This window comes from Bubalus bubalis, chromosome 1 (assembly GCF_019923935.1).
Source record: "Bubalus bubalis isolate 160015118507 breed Murrah chromosome 1, NDDB_SH_1, whole genome shotgun sequence".
Taxonomy (NCBI): domain Eukaryota; kingdom Metazoa; phylum Chordata; class Mammalia; order Artiodactyla; family Bovidae; genus Bubalus; species Bubalus bubalis.
In genome coordinates, this window is record NC_059157.1 from 115,547,133 (window position 1) to 115,564,154 (window position 17,022).

A 17,022-nucleotide genomic window follows, 5' to 3' on the forward strand; every position below is an offset into this window, starting at 1 on the left:
CGACTTGGTACACACGCACACACACATTCATACCTCTCTCTACTCAGTTCCTATCTCTAATTTTAGATTTATTAAAATTTCTACTTTATATACAATGATCATAAATGTATAATATTAATTAAAACAAACAACTGCTATTTATAAAGGGCATCCCTGCTGCTGCTGCTAAGTCGCTTCAGTCGTGTCCAACTCTGTGCGACCCCACAGACGGCAGCCCACCAGGCTCCCCCGTCCCTGGGATTCTCCAGGCAAGAACACTGGAGTGGGTTGCCATTTCCTTCTCCAATGCATGAAAGTGAAAAGTGAAAGTGAAATCGCTCAGTCATGTCCGACTCCTAGTGACCCCATGGACTGCAGCCCACCAGGCTCCTTCATCCATGGGATGTTCCAGGCAAGAGTACTGGAGTGGGGTGCCATCGCCTTCTCTGAAAGGGCATCCCACCAGGATACAAAAAAAGAAATAAAAAGGTTTTACTAAACCCTGAAACTAGGTGAAAATTACAAGGAACCTTCTTATAAATACATTTTTTAGCAATTTTCTGTGAATCTGTGGTTATTTCAAAATTAATTAATAAAAATCTTCATCCAGTGGAAATACATTCCTATTATAAAGTAATTCATGTATGTTATTAAAAATTCAGATAATAAAAAAGTATATAAGGTAAAAAGTTAAAGTCATCTTTATATTACTACCCTTATTTCTAGTTTTCTAAGCAAACTTTGCCCTTTTAACACCTGCTTTTTAGAGAATTTCTATCAAAGTTCCTAAATAACCATAATCTCCAAATTATAAATAGGAAAATCAGTAAATGTTGGGTTTTTTTCCATACATAAGTAATGTTTGTAGAGAGAGAAAAAACAGAAATTCTCACTTCTGCTTACTGTTGCTTCTCTAACACACATATTTATAATTTTAAAATTCAATTACTTTAATCTGCTAATAGTTGGTGTTATGAAAAGCTGTGATTTAACAGCATTCTTTTCCATGATCTTTCATTTCTTAAAAAAAAAAGTTTAGGAACCTCCCTCCCCTCCACAAGAAGATAAAACAGAATTTGAAAAAAAAAAAAAAAAACAAAACAGAATTTGAAACGACAAAATAATTTAAAATAAACAAAAATAGGAAAAAATAAATGTGCCTTAAAATGTCTAGGAAATGTCTCTAAATGTCTTAGGACAAAAGATAAATATGTAATTAACAAGTTGTTTTAATTTTGAAACATGTCCCTAAAACCCTTTATGCTCTTGAGGAATTTGATAAAAGAAATGGAAGCTGAGTAAGTTAGCTGAATTTGTGCCAATATAGGGTTCAAAAAGCCTTTGGTGAGCTTCAGATACCTCAAGAAAAAATTACAAAGTACACTTCAACCATATGCTTGATTTTGCTTATAAAATCAATGTTCAATAACATTTATTTTCTACAAGTAATGAGAGAACATAGTTAAATAGAGAAAGACATCTAAAGCAATAATCATATTTTTCAAAAAGTATGTATAAGTTGGTTTTCTGGTTTATGCATTTAAGTTTTTCTATTTTTTCTGATACAAATAATATATGCTTAATATGAAAAATTGGAAAGTTACAAAAACATATAACTTACCAAATAAAAGTCTCCCACAATCCAACTCAATGAAAATCATTAAAATTTTAATGTCTCCAGATTTTTAATATATGTATATTTCCAATTACTTTATAACTTTTTATATGTGTGTATATACTTATTTTTATTACTTATGCTTTTATTTCAGCTTTATTGAAAGGTGAAGGTGAAAGTGAAAAGCCAAAGTGAAAGTCACTCCGTCGTGTCTCTCTGTGACCCCATGGACTGTATAGTCCATGGAATTCTCCAGGAGTATTCCCTTCTCCAGGAGATCTTCCCAACCCAGGGACTGAACCTAGGTCTCCCACATTGCAGGTGGATTGTATACCAGCTGAGCCACAAGGGAAGCCCAAGAATACTGGAGTAGGTAGCCTATCTCTTCTCCTGCAGATCTTCCCAACCCAGGAATCAAACTGGAGTCTCCTGCATTGCAGGCGGATTCTTAACCAGCTGAGCTATCAGGGAAACCCATAAGTTAAAGTCGCTCAGTTGTGTCTGACTCTTTGCAACCCCATGGACTCTCCAGGTCAGAACACTGGAGTGGGTAGCCTTTCCCTTCTCCAGGGGATCTTCCTAACATAGGAATCGAACCCAGGTCTCCCTCATTGAAGGTGGATTCTTTAAGAGCTGAGCCACAAGGGAAGACCAAGGGTGAAAAATTGATAACTTTTAATTTTTAAATAAAACAGGCTAACTACCCACACTGATTTACCTTTAAAAAATTTTTTTATTGAAGTATAGTTGATTTACAATGTTGTGCAAATCTGCTGTACAAAGTAACTCAGCTATACACACAATACACATTCTTTTTTTACATTCTCTTCCATTACAGTTTACCACAGGATACTGAATATAGTTCCCTGTGCTATACAGTAGGACCCTGTTGTTTATCCATTCTAAATTTAATGTTTGCTACAATTTATTTAGATCAAGATCGATTTCATTAACAGCTGTATAGTATTCCATTATGTGGTTATGCCATAACGTAACTAGTATAGGTATATTTATAGTTTTGCAAAGAATACCCTTGAACATATATTATATAGTTGTAAGTATTTTTATGGAATACATTTCCATGATGGGTTGAACCTTACTTTTATTTGAAGAGATAAGGTTAAATTGCCCTTTAAAAATACTGAGGTATACAGCTGCTAAAAGATATTTTGGAGAGCAAAGATAAAGTTCTAAGCAGAAATGATTTAGCAACCCCAGAGATAAACTGAAAAAAGAAAAGAAATAACTAAATTCATTTGAAAACCAATGAAAGAATAAAATCAGCACACCCAATTGTGATTACTTTGGATAGAGAATGAAGCTTTTGAACTGTAAAACTGCAAAAACTGTAAAACTGTAAAAACTTCTGGAAACAATCACAATTGAAAATCTGTTCTAAGTTTATCCTAAAGAATAAAAATGTTGCAAAGAGCAGGGTGAACTACCTGGAGGTGCTCCTCAGGCACTATAATGGGACCGCATTTTGTATGCTCTGCACATTCCCCAGTACAGCATCTATGGTGATCATTTTCCTTCCGTAGGTATTGGTATTGGTTTGTTGCACATTGTCTTCAGTTCATTTTTACATTAAAGTTTAATTACAAAAAACAAAAAACAAGATTAGTTCACAGCAGTTAAAAACACTGTAAAAAACTAGTAGTTGCTATATTTAGTTCATTAATAGCTACTATTTTAGTTAGAAAAGTAGTCTCAGAAACAATTTTGGTTCCATGGGAAAAGCTCCTAGTGTGGGTTTTCAAACACTTCAAAAGCCTATACTGTACACATAAAGGAGGAAGGAAGGGGAGATGGGGAAAAGGGTACAACTACACCCAAAGAAAAGACGCAGTGGGTCCCGTCATAATGGAAAATCAGGGACAGAATGACTACCCAACATGCTATATCTTACGGTTTGGTCTCTAAGAACCAACATAATAAGATACTCCCAGTATAAATTTCAAAATTTGCCATACTGACAGAATGAAGAGGGCAGACGGCTAAGCAATTGAAGAAAATGACCTGTATGACATGTGACATACCTACTAAGTAATATAGTGCCCGCAGGTCTACGAACCTGGAAAGTCTTCTCTAAATAAGAAACAGCTTGTGGGAAAAGTTTGTTCTAAATAAAAGTTGAAATAAAAAAACAGTCAGAATTAACTAAGAGATAAACCATGTTTAAAACAAGCAAGCACAGGGTATTAATGACTAAAGGGGAAGAAGGAAAAAGCCTTGTAACTCAAATACAATATTTAGTCAAAGGTTGTGTGGCTAGGGGTAGGGGAGAGAGTGAGCGTAGGAGCAAAGGAATTTCTTCACCTTCTAGTTTAGTTTTGGAGGAAAAAGCACCAGAAAGCTCCTTCCATACCCTATTCTATTTAAATAGAATACTATAAAACATAAATCACAACTATTAATCTAACTTACTTTAAATTTGAGACTGCTTTGGATGACTCCAAGACTAATGTAGTTCATGTTAAGAAAATCTTGTATTTAGAAGATCTACTTTAACTTCACCAATTTCTGTTGCCCATAATGAGCTGGCTTAGTGTGTGTGCGTGTGTGTGTGTGCGTGTGTGAGCGCGTGCCTCTGTAATAGTTAAAAAGTGTATGAGGCCAGCACCTTTATAAACAACCTTGGCATTTCATACTATCAGGCCAATTATTCTTCAGGAGAATGAGCATTTACACCAAGAAAACTGTTTTTGATATTTTTAAAAAGTCATCTTTTCCATCCTATCCTAAGCATGCTCTGCTCCCCTAAAACCTAAGAGGACAAGTAAAAGAAATGAGAATGACTTAATATCACATTATAAAATGAGAAAACTAACTTAATATCAAATATGAACAAAGTTTTAGTGAGTACATCACAACAACATGTTTGTGAAAATGAGAAATACACTTACCAACATCTTTTATTTAGTCATTCACAAAATAGTCATGTATATATTTTTCATTATTGAAGTAAAATTAACATATAATAAAACGCACGATTTTAAGTGTTCAAGTCATGAGTATTTATTACATACCTTTACAAGGTGTCTTTTCTCAGGGAGCAACCTGAAAATGATGACATAAAACATAAAGATTGCCATGCTGAGGGCAAACCATCGTCTCATTTGTTCAGAATATATCTGGCAGGAGCCCCAGATCTCAGTGAGCATTTTAGAGTTGATCAAATACAGTCTTGTTCATTTGGGAAGTGAAAGACATCAACTACTCCCAATAGCTCTTCATAAACTACTACAGATTCATAATTTATCTCTTTTCTGAACCTTTCTTTAAAAATCAGGCTATATCATCTCTCTGGTTAATAATTTTGCACGTTCTTATTATTGTATACATTGGTATTTCCTCTTATTTTTCCTTGAAGTACTTATTGTGGCCAGGTCTCTTATTGACCACATCCACGAAGATATATGCTGGTTCTGTTTAAATTATTCAAGATGCATAGGTTTAAATCATATCTCATGGCCTTCATCTTTCTAAATTAAAAAGCAATTTAGTTTAATTCCATTTATGGAACTCCAGGTAACAAATGAAAGTATCTTCAATAGTTTGATTCTTAATAAAAAAGATGACAGAATAATGGTGTACTTACTCTTCAATACTTTTATCGTAGATAATCTTAATTCTTAAATGTTCATTAACATCTCTCTTTACAACATGATTTTTAAGATGGACCTTATTTATGACCTGAGATAAAGAAATAGATTTGAAAAAATATATATAGATTAGCTACTTAAGGATTCAAAATTAACAAACTAAATTTTAAATGTAATACTCAGAAAAAAAAATGTAAGAACTAAATAAATCAAGAGAGAGTTCATGCTCACGGATACAAAAACTCAGTACTACCAAGATGTCAGTTCTTTCCAGTTTCACCTATGCCAATCCCAATAAAAATTTCAGAAAGTTACATTGTGAATACCAACAAACTAATTCCAAAGTTTATATAGATGGCAAAAGACCCAGAATAGCCAACAAAATGTTGAAGAAGAAAACAAAGTTGAAGGAATGACACTACTTGACTTCAAGATTTACTATAAAGTTACAGCATCAAGAGAGTGTGGTACTGGCAAAAGGAGAAACAAAGAGGTCAGTGAAACAGAACAGAGAGCCCAGAAATAGATCCACATAAATGCATTCGCCTGATCTCTGACAAAGGAAAAAGGCAATAAAATGAAACAATGTCTTTTCAACAAATGGTGTTGGAACAACTGGATATTCATATGGAAAAAAGTGAATCTAGAGTCAGACCCCACATCTTTTATAAAAATTAACTCAAAATGGGTTATAAATCTCAATGTAAAATATAAAATACTGAACTATAAAACTCTTAGAGAAGATACTATAGGAGAAAAACTAGATATTCATGGGTATAGTGATGACTTTTTTTTGTTTACTTTTTAATACTTATTTATTATTTATTTTTGGCTGTGTCAAGTCTTAGTAGCGGCACACGGGATCTTCCGTTAAGGCACCAGCTCTGGAGTGCATGGGCTCTGTAGCTGCAGCTCGCAGGCTTAGTTGCCCTACAGCATGTGCGATCTTAGTTCCCTCACCAGGGCTCAAACCCACGTGTCTTGCATTGGAAGGTGGACTTTTAACCACTGGACCAGGGAAGTCCCTGTTTATTATTTTTTTAATCGCAGCATGCAAACTTTTAGTTGTGGCACTTGGGATCTAGTTCTCTGACCAGGGACCAACCTGAGGCCCTCTGCACTGGCCCCCACTAGACCATCAGGGAAGTGCCTAGTGATGACTTTTTAGATACAAAACTAAAGACATAATCCATGAATGAAATAATTGATAATTTCAACTTTATTAATAATAAATACTTCGCTCAATGAAAGTTAACATCAAGAAAAGAAGACAAGCCACACACTGGGAGAATATATTTGCAAAGGACACGTTGGATAAAGGACTATTATCCAAAATATACAAAGAGCTCTTAAAACTCAACAATAAGAAAATGAACAACTCAAGTAAAACACGGGCCAAAAACCTTAACACACACCTCACCAAAGAAGGTATGCAGATGGCAAATAAATATACAAAAAGATGTTTCACATTACATATCATTCAGTTCAGTTCAGTTCAGTCACTCAGTTGTGTCTGACTCTTTGTGACCCTATGAATCGCAGCACACCAGGCCTCCCTGTCCATTACCAACTCCCGGAGTTCACTCAGACTCACGTCCATCGAGTCAGTGATGCCATCCAGCCATCTCATCCTCTGTCGTCCCCTTCTCCTCCTGCCCCCAATCCCTCCCAGCATCAGGAAAACACAAATTAAAACAATGAGATATCTCTATATGGCTATTAGAATGGCCAAAATCTGGAACATATACTATACCAAATGCTGCCAAGGATGTAGAGCAATAGGAATTCTCATTAATTACTGGTGGGGATGTAACATGTACAGCTATTCTGGAAGACAGTTTTGGCAGTTTCTTACAAAACTAAACATACTTCTTGCCATAACCACTCAGCAGTCATGCTCCTTGGCATTTACACAGATGAGTTAAAAATGTAAATTCACACAAAAGCCTGTTCATGGATCTTTATAGCAGCTTTATTCATAATTGCTACAACTCAGAAGCAGCCAAGATGCTTTTCAATAGGTAAACGGATAAATAAATAGTGGTATATCCAGACAATGAAATAGTATTCAGAGTTAAAAGGATGAGCTATTAAGCCATGAGAAGACATGAAGCAAACTTAAATGCATATCACTGACTCAATGGACATGAGTTTGAGCAAGCTCTGGGAGATGACGAAGGACAGGGAAGGCTGGTGCACTGCTGTCCACACAGTTACAAAGAGTCAGACATGACTGGGAGACGGAACATCAACAGAGTGAAAGAAGTCAATCTGAAAAGGCTACATACTACATGATTCTAACCAGATGACATTTTGGAAAAGGGAAAACTATGGACACAGTACAAAGATTGCTGTTTGCCAAGGACAGAAAGATGGCAGAGGAATAAGCAGAGCACACAGGATTTTGAAAGCAGTGGAACTACCATGTATGATACTATAATGATGGCTATGTGTCATTATGCATTTGTCCAAACCCATGGAATGTACAACACCAATAGTAAACTCTAATATGGACTTTGGGTGCTTATGATGTGTCAGTGTAGTTTCATCAGTTACAACAAAAGTACCACTCTGATTAGGGATGTTGGTGATAGGGGAGTCTATGCATGTCAAGAGGAATACAGTACTTGGGAAATCTCTGTACCTTCTTCACAATTTTGCAGTGAGTCTAAACCTGTTTTTATTTTTTTAAATAAAGTATTTAATTAAAAAAAAATAAAGATGAGAAGACAATGAAACAAATAGTTAAAGCACTAAAAGAAAGATGTTCAATACTGAAGTTTATCTCTAGTGAGATAAAAGATAAACTTTTACATCTCATAGACAGGTGAGATATAAAATTCTAATCATAAGCAAGCTGGAATGGCTATACTAATATCAGCAAAGCAGACAAAGGTAGAGAGTATTACCAGTAATAAAGAATGTTTTATAACAATAAAGGATTGAAAGTGAAAGTGAAAGTGAAGTCGCTTAGTCCTGTCTGAGTCTTTGTGACCCCATGGACTGTAGCTCCTCCCTCCATGGGATTCTCCAGTGTGAATGTACCTAGCAATAGATTCAAAATCCATGAAGCAAAAACTGACAGAACTAAAGGAAGAAAAAGAAAAACATTTATAATCATAGAAAATTTTAAGATCCTATCAATTAGACAAAAAATTTTAAGAACATAGAAATCTATAGCTAATATTTTATAATAATTGTAAATGGAATACAACCCTTAAACTTGTATAAAAAATATAGAAATCTGAAGTGTACCATCAGTTACCTTACCTTATTGATGTTTACAGAAAACTATACTCAGTACCTATAGTATACTCTTTACTAGTACACAGAAAAGCTTAGTGGGATAGAGCATATGCTGAAATATATGTAAAACAATTTCAAAGAACTGAAATCTTACAGAAGATATTCTCTAAATTAGAAATTAATAACCATAAGCTATCTAGAAAAGGACCAAATATTTAGAAATTATATTTTAAACATTTTTAATAACCCATGGATCAAAGATAAAATTACTTGGGAAAATAAAAGCATCTGAACTAAGTGACAATTAAAATACAATGTGTCAAAATTTGTGAAGTGTAGCTAAATTTGTACTGAGAGAAATACAGATCTTTAAATGTTTATAGTAGGAAAGAAAAAAGAGCTCAAAAACAATGATGTAAGTCTCTGCCTAACAATATGAGCAAAGTAAATCCACGATAAGGAGAAAGGAGAAATAACAAAGAACAGAAAACAATGAAATAGAAAACAATAATTAAAGAAAATTACCAAAGCTAATGGTTGGCTATTTAAAATTATTAATAAGATTAATAAGCTCCTAGAAAGAATGGACTAAAATAAAATAAACACAAATTACCACATTGGAAATGAAAGTGCGGATATCACTCAGATTCTATAGACATCAAAAGGATAAATATATTATGAACAACTTTATGTCAGTAAGTGTAACAATTCAGATGAAATAAAGTCCTTAAAAAACACATGTTACCAAGACTGACACAAGATCAAATAGATACTATGAACAGACCTGTATCAGAGAAACTGAATTTATCTGTTCCTACCAAGTGGTTTCTTGGGGCCAGAAGTGAAAACATGAGTTTTCTGTAAATGGGCACAAGGGTTCTTTCCAGGTTGATGAAAAAATTCTAAAACTGGACTGTGGTGATAGTTCTATAACTCTGTAAATTTATTAAAAATCACTTATTTGGATACTTAAGTGGGTGAATTTTATGGTATATAAATTATAGCTCAATGAAAGTGTTAAAAAAAACAAACAAACAACTTTTCATAAAGAAAACCTGTAGGCCCTGATAGTTTCAGTTATGGATGGCATCACTGACTCAATGGACATGAGTTTGAGCAGACTCCGGGAGATAGTGAAGGGCAGGGAAGATATTAAGGGAGATATTTTCTACAAACTCTTTTAGAAAATATATAATAGAATTTTCCAACTCATTTTGTACAGTCAGCATAATTCTGATACCAAAAGCTAATAAAAATTTCACTGAAAAGGAAACTATAAACCAATATCACTTATAAACATAGATATAAAAATCCTTCATCTACGAGGAAACTGAATTCAGAAGTGTATTAAAAAGGATAATATATCATACCCAATTAAAATCTATTCCAAAAATACAAGGTTGATTTACTATTGGAAAATTCAATGTGATCTACTATATTATACATTATATAATTCCATTTATTTAAGCTGAATTCTAGAACAGGCAAAACTAATTTGCTGTAAAATCTAAATCTAATACAAAAAAAATTAAAAAAAGAAAAGAGATGGGAGAGACTGATTGGCACAGAACAGGAGAAAATTTTCTGGAGACTTGAAAATGTTCTATTCTGTATTGTGATAGGTTGTTGGTTTTACATGAATGTAAATGATTGTATTTGCTACATTTCAGTATATATAAATTTTACAGGAAAACAAAAAAAACCTGTAAAGGTAACAATAACAGTGGGTGGATAGAGAATGGACAGAAGTATATGAAACAGAATAAGAAAACAGTGGTAAGTGTTGAAGCTGGGTGAAGGGTCATGGGAGTTCATTATACTATTCTGGTTTTGTTTTAATTTACACAATAAAAAATTAAACCAAAACTTAAAAGTTTTCAGTTGAGAACAAGGTATATGAGTCAAATGTTTTGTAGTTCCCCGTCATTACCAATATAAAGTTACTGTAATTTCCTGCTGCAATTATCAGAGATGCAGTCACTACTGTTACAATGACAGCACTTGCCTATTCTTTGTGTCCAAATTAAAGCAAAGAGAATGGCTATGAGGACTTGTTACAGCGTATTCTGTGAAGAAACAGGAAAATTTATTAGGAATGAGAACTCTCAAGAATTTAATAGCTTGCTTTTAATATCTGAAGCACCATCACTATTTAGTTTGTTCAGCCAAGAGCCATAAATAAGAATAGAGGGAAGTTTCAGGAAGAGTTTTCAAGCTGTGTACCTTTATTTTTATTTCCACAGCATGTGGAATCTTAGTTCTCTGCTAGGGATTGAACATGTGTCCCCTGCAGTGGAAACTCTTAGCACTCTTAGCACTGTACTGCCTGGGAAGTCTGTTTTCAGCTCTACAAAAAGAACAATGATCTCTCCAAAAAGCAAAGGGACTGCCTCTGGAGACAATTTCCCTATTTGTGGAAATGTTCAAATATAAGTAAGAGATTTGTACACTGGCAACAATCACAAGAAGAAAACAGCTATTAAGGTTCCTTCAAGTACAGAGATTTTGCAGTTCTTTGAACTACTTTCTCTTGATCTAAATTCAAAGAGAGAAATGCAGGGCTTTGTGGAAATGTATTTTAAAAAGAATTCACTAGGTAGGTGGGAGAACTGAGATGTTTAAGGGTACAAATTTGCAACTAGTAGATAAGTCAGTCCTGGAGATCTAATGTACAACACAGTGATTACAGATTACAATACTGTATTATAAACTTACAAGTTGCTAAGAGACTAAAGAATAAATAAAACAATTCAGCCAGAATGCAGTGTCATGATAAAAGCTGTAATATAGCCACAAACACCAAACTTACAATTCTGGCATATATGATTATAACAGCACACAGAGAAATTTGAAAATTATCACAAAAATGAATTTTCTTAGATTTAGATTTCTGAGCTGAACTGAAAATTTCCAAATTAATCTTTTTTGATAAAGTAATAAGACAAAATATTAATATAAAATCAATCACAACATGCAGCCCTGCCCCCAGGTACTGTGTCTCCTTTCCTCAAAGAATACTGATTACTGTGGCCCTTCTCTAAATACTGTACAGAAATCAAAGTACAAGACACAATCCTCATATACCAAGGAAAATTACAATTCAACTACAAAAGCAAGATATGTCTGAAAAATAAGCTGTCACCACATAGCGGGACTCGGTTAAGTGCCAGAAAAGAGTACAGATAAGACATATTGTAAAATGAAAAGAACATTCTGCTGGGGTGGTTTCAGCAGGCTGCCTTGCGATTAAGGAACTAAGAATGAAAGAATTTAGACAGAAAGAAAAATACAATGGGAGGGAGAAAGGTATTTCAAGGGCAGGAGTACAGGGTTAAAGCAAGCAATGTGATGAAGTAACTTGAAAATAAATCTGAATTTTGTCTCCAGAGAACCCCCAATATCTCTGCAACGATTTTGTCTAGCTCTCCAATCAATTCTTTTTCAAACCTTTAAGTCAGTGGTTTCCCAAGTAAGGTCCTTGGACAAGAAGCATCAACGATCTGGGAACTTCAACTGCAAATTCTGAGGCTCCATCCGAGATCTAATGAGTCAGAAGTGGGCAGCGGGAGGGAATGAATGGAGCGGCCAGTTGAATTTTAACAAGTCCTTAGGACACGACTGAGCGATTAAGCACAGCACAGTAGGTAATTCTGATGTACACCCAAGTTGGAAAACCACTGCTCTAGGACAACTTGCTAAGCACAACTCTCCGCACGGGAAAGTGATGATGTTCTTTTCGAGTGCCGAATTGAGCCACTTTGCTGGGTACAAGAAGGGAGCTGATGGCTGGTCCCAACCCTCTCGGAGTCCAGTCTCTGGCCCAATCTCGCTTTCTCCTCTAGTACACCCTGTTCCAACCCTATCCTCTCTACCGTTGCCTCCCATATTACTTTACCCTCACAGGGCCCCTCCGTCGCCCTACCTCAGAGTCAGAGGGGACGTGGTGCCGGCACGGAGGAGAACTGCGCAAGGAGACAGGAATAGATGTGGTGCTTGCCCGGAGCCCGCCCAAAAGAAGTAAAACGCCTCGAACCCATAAAGGACCGCTCCAGTGCCACCGGCTCGGGCCCAGGCCTGAATCCGAGGTGCCCGCTCTTCTACCCGACTCGGCCGCCATCTTCAGGCCGAGCGTCGTTACCATGGAGTACGTGACGCCTCCGCGGCCAGCGCCAGCCCCGCCCCTCGCCTCTCCAGGCAGGTGGAGGGACTTGGCGGCTGAAAGTTGCTTTTTGATTGGCTTGCGTCACCGGTAAGAAGTTCAACGCGGAAGATGAGAGTCGCATCACGATCATCGCGTCTCATTCGCGTGAAGCCGGCCTAGCAGCCCACGTGAGTTGTGCTGTGAGATTAGTCGGTATTGATGGTAATGAGATGGTGATAAGGACGTGTCCTTACTGAAGGAGTTTTACTTTTTAATTCAGTTATCCAGTGAAAAAATATGGACCCACTAGGTGCCAGGCGGAGAAGGCAATGGCACCCCACTCCAGTACTCTTGCCTGGAAAATCCCATGGGCAGAGGAGCCTGGTAGGCTGCAGTCCATGGGGTCGCTACGAGTCGGACACGACTGAGCGACTTCACTTTCACTTTTCACTTTCACGCATTGGAGAAGGAAATGGCAACCCACTCCAGTGTTCTTGCCTGGAGAATCCCAGGGATGGCAGAGCCTGGTGGGCTGCCGTCTCTGGGGTCGCACAGAATCGGACTCGACTGAAGCGACTTAGCAGCAGCAGCAGCAGCAGGTGCCAGGAGCTTAGACATAAATAGATGAAAAGTCTTAAGATTTAGCTCTCTGTTTAAAAGGTAAGTGGAATGTACTTTTCAATTTTACTTATCCTGAGTCACCGATTTTAGGACCTACCTTTTTTTAAGTTGAAGGTAGTTGAATTATAATATCGTGTTAAATCCACTTAAAATTTTTTTGTCCTCCCCCTTGTGGCTCAGCTGGTAAAGAATCCGCCTGCAATGCGGGAGACCTAAGTTCGATCTGTGGGTTGGGAGGATCCCCTGGAGAAAGGAAAGGCTACCCACTCCAGTATTCTGGCCTGGAGAATTCCATGGACTGTATAGTCCATAGGGTCGCAGAGTCGCACGACTGAGCGACTTTCACTTTCACAGTAGGTGGGATCTTAAGTTTCCTGACCAGGGATCAAACCCTGCCCCCTGCACTGGAAACGTGGCTTTTTAATCACTGGACCGCCAGAGGTCCCAAACCCACTTCTTAACTAAAGTCATTTTCTGTACAATCAATGAATGTTAAGAGTTGCAAATGCGTTAACCCCGGTAGCTTAGATGGCAAACAATCTGCATGCAATGCGGGAGACCCGGGTTTGATCCCTGAGTAGGGAAGATCCCTTGGAGAATGGCTTACCTACTCCAGTATGCTTGCCTGGAGAACTGCATGGACAGAGAGTAACAGTCCATGGAGTTGCAAACAGTTGGACATAACTGAGCAATTAACACTTTTAACCCTGGAGGAAACCTGGTAGATCCTTGCTATTAAAAGCTTAAAAGCTAAGCTGTGAGGAACTATAAAAAACTAATCTCCTTGTGGCCCACAAAAGAAACCAAGAAATTGGGAACTGTTACCACTGAGCTTTTAACAGTCACTTCAAGAATTGAATATTATAAATTACTATACTAGGAACTGTAGTAGGTTAAAAAAAATTCCCAAGAATTTATACATTTGATAAGATTATGTACTAAAAAAAAAAATGGGTGGGGAATCATACATAAGAATAGTGGCATTAGATGTGGCTATCATCCCACAACAAGAGGAAGTTGGGATTTTAAACCAAATTTATCACTTTTAGTATGTGCTCTCTACACAAAACCACAAATTCCAGATTGTGAATAAAGAAAGAATGGTACCAGTTATCAAGTTCCTAGAGATAACAGCAGTGTCACCCTTGTGGAGTGGCAGTTTTAACAGTTTAAAGGACAAGGTGCTAGCCATTTTAGTTCATTTCAGTGAAACAAGCAATTCCTCCAATGTAACTTTGTCTTGAGGAGTCTGCACTAAACCAAACCTCTCTATGGGAGCAGATGAAGCCTAATACAGGCTCTCACAAGTGCTACCATCCCATCAGTTTAAGAGTGTGCATGAATTTGTGTGCAAGGCTTACTTCCAACTGCATTTACTCTGGTTATCCTAGACACTCTCAGCTTGCTTTTTCAAGTGCCTACCACTTCTTGTTTATCCACGCATTACTCTACCATCATCCCTGGATCTATCCACTGAACTCCTACAACAGAGATGATTTCCTCTCTTCTGTACACCTAATCCAGACCCCAATAACTACCTGCCTTCCTAGACACGTTGACAGGTGGGCATTCTCCAGCTTTCTCGAACTCATGAACTCTCCCCTCCCAACCATCCCCTGGTCCCCCAAATTTGTGTAAAGTTACCTGTTCAGCAACCAAAGCTGAGAACATTACTTCTGAAGACTCCTTTCCACAATTGGTTTTAAAATTTGGTTAATGTTTAGTCTATTTCAGTGTGCAAATAGTTAAGACTGCAAAGCCTGCCTGGTTTTCCCTTCGTTTATGCTGGGTTGCACAGGGATCTTTCTAAAATATGAATTTTGTCACCTGTCACTCAAGCTCTTCAATGACACTCTAATTCGAGAATATTGTTGGGACATCCTTGGTGGTCCGGTGGTTAAGACTGCTTCACACTCACTTTGGAAGCACACAAACTAAAATTGGGATACTACCAAGATTAGCATGGTCCCCACACAAGAATGACACACAAATAGATGAAGCATCCCATATTAAGAAAGACTCATTTCCCCTGCAGGGGGGCGTGGGTTTGACCCCTTGTTGGAGAACTAAGATCCCATATGCTATGGGTGACACAGTCAAAAACAAAATTAAATACTAATATCCTGGCATCTGGTAGTTTTCTAGACTTTCCAATTACTCCAAATAGGTTTTAGTCACATTACATAACCCAGTTAATTGGTTCCTCAAATGCCTTCTGCTTACACATCAAATCTTTGTGCCATTTCCCTTTTGAAATTGTAGGAAGAGATGCTTGGCAAGTGATATTTCATCTGCTCTTCTTGCCTTAACCCAACTTTCCAAGTTCAATTTCCTTAAGATCCTACGCAAGAAATTTGAAATGTGGTGGCCTTGAAAGGGTGAGGAGAGCATGGTTGCTCAATGACTCCAAACTGCTGCTTCTTACAACCCACATTGTTTCCCTTATGGCCATGCCTCCCAACAGTTGCTGCTGGACAGCTGCTGGACAACAAAGACTGGCAGTACACAATACCCAATTTCCCTGACTCTTTTGGCTTCAGGGCCACCATTAAACTAAGTGAAATGTAGAACTGCTATGTTCTACTCATTTTTAAGAGCTCTTAGATAAGCCCACCTAGATAGCATATTCAAAAGCAGACACCACTTTGCCAACAAAGGTCCGTCTAGTCAAGGCTATGATTTTTCCTGTGGTCATGTATGGATGTGAGAGTTGGACTGTGAAGAAGGCTGAGCGCCGAAGAATTGCTGCTTTTGAACTGTGGTGTTGGGAGGACTCTTGAGAGTCCCTTGACTGCAACGAGATCCAACCAGTCCATTCTGAAGGAGATCAGCCCTGGGATTTCTTTGGAAGGACTGATGCTAAAGCTAAAACTCCAGTACTTTGGCCACCTCATGTGAAGAGTTGACTCATTGGAAAAGACTCTGATGCTGGGAGGGATTGGGGGCAGGAGGAGAAGGGGACGACAGAGGATGAGATGGCTGGATGGCATCACTGACTCGATGGACATTGAGTCTGAGTGAACTCCGGGAGTTGGTGATGGACAGGGAAGCCTGGCGTGCTGCGATTCATGGGGTCACCAAGAGTGGGACACGACTGAGCGACTGAACTAAGCCCACATACAATTTTAAGTCAAAAGGGGCTCAGTTTGTCAAATTCCCATTATATCATGCCAAAATATTTTAATCCTGCACTTTACTCTATTAAAACATGGAGCCAAAGAAAGCAAGCAACACTGTCCAGGCAATCCTGACCACCCTCTACTAAGATTTTTTTCCTAAGACTTACGGCATTTTGGAGACACTTTCAAGTTACACATTATTCCCAACCAAGTGTTATATAAATACTGGAATGCTTTGTCCAGTCGCAAATCCCAAATATTTCTCACCCATGTTTGTTCAAATAAGCCACCAAATACCATCAATATATTCCGCAAATTCCTCCCATCTACCATTTTTAGTTCCCAGGTTTCCCAACCAATCTATATCAAACAAGTGCATGCTATTAAAAGGTACTCTAGATCAAAACAAGGTTCTTTCAGTGTAATGAGGGAGACAGGTACCAATACCACAGTGCCAGAGTTGAAATAAAAGGAAGAATTATAGGTCCATTTGATGTGGAAATCTGGAAAAGTTTTACGTATATATCAATACTGGCTAAAGGGACTTCCCTGGCCGATTAGTGGTTAGGACTCTGCACTCTTAATGCCAAGGGCCTAGGTTTGATCACTGGTTGGGGAACAGAAAAAACCCATAAGCCACACAGTGCTGCCAAGTTAAAAAATGTTTCCATAGGCTAGGTTCCAGTGCGCCATCAC

At 37.6% G+C, this 17,022-nt stretch overlaps 2 protein-coding genes across 5 annotated transcripts in view; one reads left to right on the forward strand and one right to left on the reverse strand.

Annotated features, from left to right (window-relative positions):
• Positions 1-12,690, reverse strand: part of LMLN (leishmanolysin like peptidase) — a 51,604-nt gene extending 38,914 nt beyond the window's left edge. The window contains exons 1-5 of one of the 3 annotated variants that reach the window (XM_006078515.4): positions 12,368-12,690; positions 5,196-5,290; positions 4,624-4,654; positions 3,634-3,716; positions 3,040-3,163 (exon numbers count right to left, since the gene is read on the reverse strand). In XM_006078515.4, the coding sequence (XP_006078577.2) occupies positions 3,040-3,163; positions 3,634-3,716; positions 4,624-4,654; positions 5,196-5,290; positions 12,368-12,586 (552 nt within the window). In that variant the 5' untranslated portion in view covers positions 12,587-12,690. The remainder of the gene's footprint in view (positions 1-3,039; positions 3,164-3,633; positions 3,717-4,623; positions 4,655-5,195; positions 5,291-12,367) is intronic. The other 2 variants (XM_025285333.3, XM_006078514.4) reach the window with 2 other exon arrangements.
• IQCG (IQ motif containing G) overlaps positions 12,643-17,022 on the forward strand; it is a 54,701-nt gene continuing 50,321 nt past the window's right edge. Inside the window, exon 1 of one of the 2 annotated variants that reach the window (XM_044942774.2) lies at positions 12,643-12,774. The gene's annotated coding sequence lies outside the window, so the exon portion shown is untranslated. The remainder of the gene's footprint in view (positions 12,775-17,022) is intronic. The other variant, XM_044942771.2, reaches the window with a different exon arrangement.